Raw genomic sequence first — 10,000 nt, forward strand, 5'->3', positions numbered from 1 at the left:
CACTTTAAATCCAGGCCTTCTCATTTTCCTAAAATGCTGTAGAAATCCAGGGGCAGATGAGTAATAAGCAATTTTTTTTTAAAGTACTGTTTAGAAGCTTTTGCATGTCTGGATTCAAAGATGTCATCCACAGTCACGAAGGTTTAACAACTAACTTAACGCCAGATAACATCTATTTGCCATATTTTTCACTGGAGCAAAAAACATCCTAGTGTCATCAAATAATTGGGTGTATTTTCAAAGTTCTACGTTTGTCTGTTGCAGAAAATTAAACCTTAATTTAAATTTTTAAATTTGAGAGCACTGACAGTTGGTTGACCAAGAAAAATAACCTAGACCAAAGGTAAAAACCGCCACTTTTATAATGCTTTTTATTATTAAAATCAATTTAGCTTAGGACAACAAGTACAAGTAACTTATTTCGAAAACCTCTGCAGCTATGAATGCTACTTTCACAGCGGCAAAAGAAACGCCCAAAAACTTCAGGCTTGGACTGCAATTAGCTCTTCTAGCCCAAGAGGCGAAGCCGAATAGGCTTTGGCCTGTGGCCCCTGAGGGCGAAGGCATTATTTAGGGTCTAATTGTTTTAGTATCACCAACTAGTCAGACAGAAAAGGCAATAATAAAGTCAGCAAATGCAAGTTGAAGAAATATTTATTTGGGAATAAAACAAAAGAAAGCGTCACACTTCGTCACGCTTTTTCGCTATTCGAGGTCTATTACTAATAGTCCACTAGTTGGGTGATACTAATAATGATTGAGATATTAAGCCAAATGGGAGCTGGCCATTTTGTGATATCATAATAAACCCATAAAGGATGGAAATCAGTGACAGACCACGTGATTTTGAGATGTCTCTTAAATGCAAGAATCGGGTCAAAGATAGGACGTTTTTCTGCTATAAACAAGGATGCGTTTTTTGTATGGATGATAACTGTACATCATTATAGGCTAATTTCATTTATATGCTCTAATGAAGTTATGACAGAACATTCTTTCCTTTTCTGCTAATTTGATTTTGAAAGGACCTTTTGCCCCAATAAAATAAAACATTACCAGGGAATTATGAAGTTTGCTCCTTACTCAATACACAAGTTTCCACTTTATTTTTTCTCCAAAATCGTCCCAAATACATTGTGTTGTTTTTAGAACCTTGAGATTGAAATTTCACTTTTTTATTGGCTAATGGGAAAAGTGGTCATACAATAACCTCGCAACAGTGGGAATGGGTTCAATACCGGGTTAAAGTCACAAATTCATTTCCATCACATTTTTTAAAGAACTATCTCAATGCAAATTAATTTGTGATGTCAACCAGGTATCAAGCCTATTCCCCATCACAGCTTGGTTATGGACCAAAGTATGAACACTTTTCCTGTTTTCAAAGCCAATAAAAAACTTTAAAGCAAAGTTAAAGGTTCTAAAAAAACACAATGTATTCGGGACGATTTCAGAGAATACATTAGGTGGGAACACAAGTTGAGGTGATAGGCCCTTAAAAACTATAATCTTGTATTTATCTTCAAGAGGACACACCATATGATTGGCCACTTAAGAGGATTGTATTCTACAGCATGGTTAGTGTTATCTTCAGTCGAAGGCTTCGGCTGATAACACTTACCTCGACCTTCATTAATCCGGATATCACAAAAACCTCATACAATAATTGTTTTATTATTCTGCTAACCCCGTTTTTTTGAACCCTACTAAAAATAGTCAAAGCACCATGTTTTTCCTAGTTTAATCTCTGGCCTTTGTCATTAAAAACTGGGCCATAAATTATTAAATGGTAAAAAACAGGGATCATTTCTTACAGTTTAACTATAAATTGAGTAAGAGATACAGAATATGAACTCATGGTTATGAAGTTTGCCTTTGAAGTTATACTCTTATAATGTTACACGATCAAAATAACATGCCAAAACAAAATAAACATGAGGAAAAAGAAAGTAACTGCACATGGACCTGTATCTTAAATCAATGCCTTTCTCAACTGGAAGCTTGCTCAACCTAAAAACAATATATTGTGGCAAAGATAAGCACACTTGGAATAACAGAAAAAGAAATATGTGAAATAAAAAAAAAAAAAAGGTGAAAAAAATGGAATATTTTAATTTTCACAAAAATAATATTAAAGTGCTACTATGACGAAATTCAGATGTTTCCTATCTAAGCCATTTAAAGACATAAACTTATAGGCTGTACAAGAAGAAGAATGCTGCTTACTATTTTCAAATATCTCTTTTTGGTCCAGAGATATTCAAGTTTTCAAAATATGCAAATTAGCCAAGTGATGACATCATAAACTCGAATTATGAACAAATATGATGGAAAAAGATATTTCAGATATTCCATTTGCATGTTTTACACGTTTTTCAAACTTAAATATCTCCGCAACCAATGTAGATATTTCCAAACAGTTAACAGTGATTTGTTATCTTTCCTGGAATTCTATATAACAAACCTAAAACTTCAAGGGATGAAAATTTGATCATAGTAGCACTTTAAGACTTGCTTCATCAAAATATGCTTACATGCTTAAAAGCTATTTACTTAGCAGTAACACTAATTATACTATTATTATTTTAAGAGCATAATATGGGTTACTCCAATTGTGGAGGACCTCCAAGTGGAATTCATGTTTTTGCTGTGCAAGGAAAACTTAAATAATTACCCTGAGAAAAAGTTGCAGGGCAGGGTCAAGAAAGAATAACATTTCAGAATACTGACAGCAAGAACCTCAGGGGGGATTTCTCAATGCTTGGTGGTTTTCAAGTTATGTCATTGCCACCATGTTAGTGTGTGAAAACAGGCAATTTCCCATAAACTTGAAACATGTTGGGCCGAACTTTTTCAAGATTATGCAAATGCAATCCATTTCAGTCTTGACCATCTGTGTCCATTCATGCTTTTCTTTCCTTTTTGCTGTATTTGTTTTATGTTGTTCAACAATTTTAAGTGGTCATTGCGATGTTCCATTCTACATTGTCGGGTATTTTGGGTGTCCTGAAAATTATAGCCCTTTTCACAGTTAGTTTTTCTCATTTACATTACGATGTAATCTAACGTGGATGCGAGGCAATTTCGGGTTAAAACTACAAAATAGCCCGAAATTGCCTCAAATACATGCTAGATTACATTGTAATGCAAATGAGAAAGACTAACCGTGAAAAGAGCTATTAAATCATTTTGCATGACATAGCCCCTTACAGTCTTTAAAAAAAAGGCTCCAGGACCTTCAGGTGACATCGAAGGGGATGCCAGTGCTCTCACCACTGCATCATATTCCCTACAAAAAGACTCAACAAATTCTCAAACCTCATCATGGGTATCATTCAACATATCCTCTGCTGCTTTCTGAAGATCAGAGTCATTTAACATAAGCTGAAACAAGCAAATGAGCAAGACCAGTTAACCCTTTGACACCCAAACCTGCTAGACTTGATACTTTACTCTGTCCAATGCCAGACGATTTTACTCATCAGTGGAGAACCCCCAGGAGTCAATGGGTTAAGAGCTTACAGTGAAACCGGTTGTTTGTTTGAGCGCGACTTCGCAATATTGTCACGCAATGTTGCGTTTTTGATTGGCACTTTGCTTTGAGCAAGTTGAGGGTTCAAATTTCCCAACATATGCACAGTTGAAGTCCAATGGTATTACTTGAACTGTAACTACATCGTAAACCCTCTCCATATAGTCTGTTTGCAATTGATAACTTTAATATTTTGTAAGGCCCTTCAAATGGATTTGAAATGATTAATTTCTTCGAAGAACATTTACACGTGGAATCCAGTAATGGACAATGGAGATGTTGTTGTATGAACTTTCACCACAGTTTTGCAGAAAACCAGTTGCGTTTAATGCTAAGAAATCATGTCGTTGAACTGATATTTCAACCCCCTTGAAATCCTGAATTTAATTCTTGTGAGTTGTTTTAGGTCGATCAAGGCATATTTGAGACAACACGAACAGTTTTAACAGAACTTGCGATAATTCCCTCACGCCAGCAATACTTTCTGGATTTGTCATCTGAGCATTAATTTTTGCACAGCCCCATGATTCCTACCCAACGTAGAGTTATTATGCTGTAAATTTATATTGTTAAAAAATAGAGATCAAGGTTGTTTTGAATGGGTCCAAATACCGGACTCTGCATCTTGAGAATGTAAACAGCCGGGTGCAAGTTGAAAATTGAACTTGCAACTTCCTTGGAGCAAACTGCCAATCAAAACACCAACAATGCGTCACAAAATTGCAAAGTGGCGCACAAATGAACAACCAATTTTACTGTAACAGATACCACTTCAGTTTCATTGCTCTCAACACAATTTGAAGCCCAAAGATAGAAAGTGATCCTTGGATTTATCTGGACAATATGAGCATGCATCTCTTATAGACATCTAAAACATTCAAGAGGCTTCAGCAGGATTGAAACCCACCACCTCTGAGATGCCGGTATAAGGTATAATGCTCTACCAACTCAACAACCTGAAGCTATAAAGAATGGAAAGAAGTCGAAGCAAGGATGTGAGGTCACTAGGGATCGAACTAAGGACCTCTCGCGCAGAAGGCCTTGCACTAACCAACTGTATGTAATACTTACTCCACCCAGTTGGGAGCAGATCACTTTGTTGATCTCATGAGGATCTCATTAGTTCCCATGAAAGAACTGATGAATGAAATTTAAATCCAAGAAGCCTCTAAGATGACTTACTCAGGAATATTTTTGGTTGGGGAAAAATCTTCAAATATCACTTGGGGAGGAATAGGGCGATAATAACACCCAACAAAACAAGATACTACATACAAAATCATTGGATCCTTAAAATTCACCATGCACACATTATAGACAAATCACATAAGCTTTACCCTTTCCGATTCTCCATTCTCAAGAGCTTCAATTTTAGTTCCATCTGACACAATTATTCGTTCTGAAGTGGATGAGGAACTGATGACTTGTTTTGACGTTACAACTCTGGTGGTTGTGGTAAAAGAAGAAGTCTGCATGCTCGTAGAGAAGGTGCTAAATTCATCGCCAGTAAGTTGCTCTGGTTTCTCACTATCCTCTGAAGTGGATGATTGGTGAGTGTAAGATTTCTTCTCAGTGAAAACCACCCTTTCTGTTACAGTTGAACTTCCCTCATCAGTAAAAGGTACAACAGCCTCCTCTGCTTTTACCTCCACATCATCTTTTTTCTCCTCCACTTCTTCTTTCTTTTCCTCAAGCACTTCAGGAACAACTGCCTCTGCAGCTACACTAGCAGCTGCTGCTGCTGCTGCTTCTTTGGCTTTCTTCTTCTTTTCCTTTTTCTCCTTTTTCTTTTCTTCATCCTTTTCATCGTCAGATGAAGACGAAGAAGATGAAGATGATGAGCTTGAGGTGGAACTCTTTCTTTCCTTCTTCTCCTCTGGGATAGCCTCTGCTTTTTCTGGCTCTGCAGGTCTCATTCCCTCAGCGAGCTCCAAGATACAATCTGGCTTCAATCTGAATCAAGAAAAGCAAACAAATTAACATTAAATGTATCTGGAAACAATACTTTTCTTCCACCTTCTTGAAAAGTTTGGGGTCCAGCTAATTAATATTCAAGAATAATTAACGTGCACTCTATTGTCTCTTAATTGCTGCTGCAGTGACCTTTCAGATTTACAAATTGCCCAAAAATTTAAGTCTTATCCTTCCCCTCAAATATGTACTTAAAATAAAATGATCCATTTCCTTGAAAATGTTATGCCTGTTGATTCATCAATCGAAATTGAGATGTATAAGCTGCCAAAGCTGGACATAATCATTGACAAAAAGAAATCATTTGACTAACAGCTTACCTCTAAAATTTGAGGAACTTGATTATTCCTCCATACATGAAATGGGAATGTTCAATATCGTTGTAAAATATGCCGTTCGCATGTATTTCCTGGTGTTTGTCATTGGCACAAACGCAATGACGCACTCTGTATACATCTTTGTGTTCCATTTCTTAAACCCATTGTCTCCTAAGAATGAGACTTGATAGATTCGACTGTCTAACACCAGAGAATTTTTCTCGTCAATGGGCCACAACCTCTACATCCCCTTTAATTAAAGTGACATAACAACTTACAAATCGGTTGCTGAGAGAGTAAATCGTTGCATCTCACTGCGGGAGCTGAGATAAAACCCTTGTCCGCTGACAGAGAATACCAAGGACTTAATGGCATCAACATCTGACTTTCTCATGGCTGATGCCTTAACTTGCATCTTGAGATTTGGAATAGAGTACACAATCAAGTCGCCTTGATTGCTGACACATGCCAGGCAGTGATAAACCATGGTTGAATCATCATTCTTGCTTCTGACGTTGATCAGGCCAATCTTTCGAACCCTTGACCCATCAATTGCTGTAAGTTTTTCTTTGTTGCGAGCCTTCAAGTGCGGCAAACTAAACACCTTGAACTGTTCCTCTGAGCATATCACTAACGAATGTGTTCCACTCATGTCTGCTTCTGTTTAAGTGGAGAAGAAACAGCAAATTAACTTTGTTCCATCTTCTTGGGCCCATTTCTTACTTAACATCTTGAGGCAGATATATTACATTTAACTAATGACAAGACCAATAATTGCCAATAACTGGGTCAATTCAGCAGCCACAAACTGACTGCTTGAACTGCAAGCTGTAAAGGTTGGGCACACCCTTAACCCTTTAACACCCACACCGGCCAGACTTAGTATTTTACTCTGTCTAATGCCAGACGGTTTTACGCGTCAATAGAGAACCTTCAGGAGTCAATGGGTTAAACATGAAGAAAAAGATGGCTGGCACTTGACTTTCAATAATAATATTGCATTTTCATAGAATCTTATACAACTCTTCCCTCTTGAGAGGAACACTTATAGATTTTGCAATAGACAATTTTCATTGTCAATAAGGAACCCCACCCTCCACTTGTCAATGGACAACCCTTCCTGTGTGTATTCTTTTCCTTGATTTAACCTAAGTAACAAGTGCCAGTCATGGGGAATCAAAGATAGGCCAGGAATTTGGCAACCACAGGTAGACCAGCTTGACAGAGTAACCATGTGTATACACCCCAAGCACTTTGTTCTCACTTGAGGAGGAAGTCTACCTTTGCCTTGATCCTGTATGATCTCCCCAAACAATGGCATTCCATCCTTGTCAACAACAAATATGGATACCACTGGCGCTTTATGCTTTAACTTGATTTCTTTGCCAATCTCCACTTGAACTTCTTCTTCAGTTCGCTTTTCGGCATCAGGAATGGTTAGGTAGAACAAAAAGATGTGTCCAGCATTTGTCCCAGCCCACAGCGATGGGCAATGATGCGTCCCTAGTAAGGAGATTAGACAATTATTTTTAGGTTTTTTTTAGTTTTCTGTTTCATACTACACAGAAGTGTACAACATTGTAAATGCATCTAAAAAAAATTATAATCCATAAAAATAGCAATCAGCTCATTAATTAATGCAAACATTGTTTAAGCACAAGTTTCGTCCAACAAGCAAGCAAATTATTGTAAGTTATTATCGGTAAGCATTGTAAAAGAAAGTACCGCAAGTTATTGAGAGTAAATGAGTGTAAGAAATTTCTAATAAGTGTAAGTAAGTAGTGTAGTAAGCATTGCAAGTAGGTATGTTTTTCACGTTAATGTATGCAAGTGTTTGCACTTTTATGCATATAGTGGTCGCTTTCAGCCTGATATTGTGAGCTGCGCCCTTCGTAATTCAGCCCTCAAGACTGCAAGTAAAGGGTGATTAGCACTGCCAATTATTATTATTATTATAGTAGGAAATGTAGAGTAAGTAGAATGTCAAATTAAAAAACGTTTCATCCAACAATGAATGCAATGCATTTTAAACCCATTCACCCCTAAAACGGCCATACTTAGTATTTTACTATGTCTACACCAGATGATTTTACTCATCAATGGGGAACCCCCAGGCGTCAATGGGTTAAAACAACAAAGTCAATAATTCATTCAAAGAAGAGTCTTACCATCTTTCACAAAGGTATCCACAAAGTACAAACAGCGAACCATACTAAGCACACTTTCGTCAACGCGATTTTCTTCAACAAGTCGTGACACTGGTGAAGCTACAGCTTCTTTTGTGGGTGATGTGGGACCCTCGCCTTCTTTTGTGGGTGTTGCTTCCGCACCACTGCGGGATCCTTTACGTGAACGTAGACGACGAAAAGATCGTCTGATGCTCTCTTTTAGAGATTTTCTTCTTGAAAGGTGTTCTCCACTATCAGTTTCTTAAGAACAAGAAAATGACCTCCATTACAGTTGTACAATGGATATTGAAAGACACTATTCATGTAATGTTATCTCTTGGGGGAAATTGCCTTTTACTTCACTTGCACCCATTTTATTTCATTTTGTAATGTAACTGGAAGGGCATCAGCTGTAGAGCTTTCGATATTTTTGGGTTGAATTGTTCAAGTTTCCTTACATTGTCATGCGTAGCTAAAGCTCAATACAAGATACCATCTCATCTGAAAATGTCCTCATACCTTGGTTGACCGTCCATTTTGTAGTGACAGTTTTCTTATTCACATAATCGTACAAGATGAAACCATGGACAGTTCCTGCTGCTAGAAGTCCCCAGCTTGATTCCATGACCAGTGCACTGACTGGAGCAGCTGGGATCAACTGGAGACCTGTTTGCAACTTGAATCCAGATGGAATTGGGACTGACCCTTCCTTAGGAAGCAACGGTCCATGGCCTTTCCATTTGAAGTTTTCCTTGTCCTCAGTGAAATCGATTTCAGTCATCTGATAACAAAATATACAATAAATAATTATATTGTGTCCCTGCTGAATACTTTTATGTTCAATAATAACACAAACTTCGCTCTTGCCATAGTTAATTCATGAAGATGGTTATGAAACTCAACAAGTATTTTTGTGGCACGTTTTTTTCTGTATTTTTTTTACTAATTTGCAAACCGATGCGAAGCGTAAACAAAAGATTGTGCACTAACACAATCAATCCAACATTGATTCTGATGATTGTTCTCGCTTTTGAAGGCTTGACGGTTTTATAACCAGTCCCTAGATTAACTATGCTCTAGCTAACAATTTTTACTTGTGTGTGGGGGACCCGTCAAACAAAATGAGGTGCTACCCCTATTGTTCAGGCTTCCTTGTCTTCTCAGAGAAGGAAAAAAATGTGGACCTTGCCTCGCCTTGCAAGAAGTAATAATTATTCTTATTCTTATTCTTATTGCTACATCGAAATGTCATATCGTTATACCTGCACTTCCACACTGGTCTCCTCTTCAGTGAGATCAAAGATAAGAACCTGACCACCATTTCCAGCAATTGTCAAGGTCTTTGACTCTGAGGAGAAGATGATCTTAGTCACAGCAAATCTGGGGTCATCAGAGTATGGACAATAGTTGCCAACTTTCTTGAATGGTGGCCATACTTCCTCTTCCACCTCTCTTGTCTCAGACTCGTGACTTTCATGTTCACCGACAAAGTATTTGGCTGTGTGAAGTGTGTAGATAAGCCCCATTTCGAGATGGGAAACATCCCAGAAGTTGACAGTTCCATCTTCATGCCTAATTTAATAGGGAAATTTTATATCATGTAAGCAATTTCATAACTTCTCTCAATTGAAAATAACAACACTTACCCTGTGACAAGGAGGTCCTTAGTTTCAGTTTCTTCAATTAGGGTTTTTCCACCTGTAATGGGCCAATTCTGTCAAAAAGGAAGGTTTAGGCATTTGAATTTCTTGTCCCCACAGCTTTTCTTAACTCGACTACAAGGAAAGGACTCTGCAGAAATCGTGTTAAGTCTTTATTGAGTATGCTCAAGCCATTGCTTAGAGACAATTTCAAACCCAGGCAAAGTCTTGATCGCACGCCTAGACGACCTATTTTTTTTTCACACTGAAGGCTCACTTTGGACCATCACTTTGTCAAAAATATGATGCACACATTGCCTCAACTGGTTTGACCGGAGTGACTAGCCCAGAAACTTGGGCTGCAGCGACTTA

General features: G+C 37.8%; 1 protein-coding gene across 2 annotated transcripts in view; it reads right to left on the minus strand.

Moving 5' to 3' along the window:
* Window positions 1-10,000, minus strand: part of LOC137971065 (LLGL scribble cell polarity complex component 2-like) — a 19,027-nt gene that overhangs the window by 1,296 nt on the left and 7,731 nt on the right. The window contains exons 10-18 of one of the 2 annotated variants that reach the window (XM_068817792.1): window positions 9,635-9,702; window positions 9,251-9,560; window positions 8,508-8,769; window positions 7,989-8,249; window positions 7,102-7,323; window positions 6,099-6,480; window positions 4,870-5,485; window positions 3,319-3,384; window positions 1,966-2,010 (exon numbers count right to left, since the gene is read on the minus strand). In XM_068817792.1, coding sequence (XP_068673893.1) covers window positions 1,990-2,010; window positions 3,319-3,384; window positions 4,870-5,485; window positions 6,099-6,480; window positions 7,102-7,323; window positions 7,989-8,249; window positions 8,508-8,769; window positions 9,251-9,560; window positions 9,635-9,702 — 2,208 coding nt within the window. In that variant the 3' untranslated portion in view covers window positions 1,966-1,989. The remainder of the gene's footprint in view (window positions 1-1,965; window positions 2,011-3,318; window positions 3,385-4,869; window positions 5,486-6,098; window positions 6,481-7,101; window positions 7,324-7,988; window positions 8,250-8,507; window positions 8,770-9,250; window positions 9,561-9,634; window positions 9,703-10,000) is intronic. The other variant, XM_068817791.1, reaches the window with a different exon arrangement.

The sequence above is a fragment of the Montipora foliosa genome, chromosome 9 (genome assembly GCF_036669935.1).
Source record: "Montipora foliosa isolate CH-2021 chromosome 9, ASM3666993v2, whole genome shotgun sequence".
NCBI lineage: Eukaryota > Metazoa > Cnidaria > Anthozoa > Scleractinia > Acroporidae > Montipora > Montipora foliosa.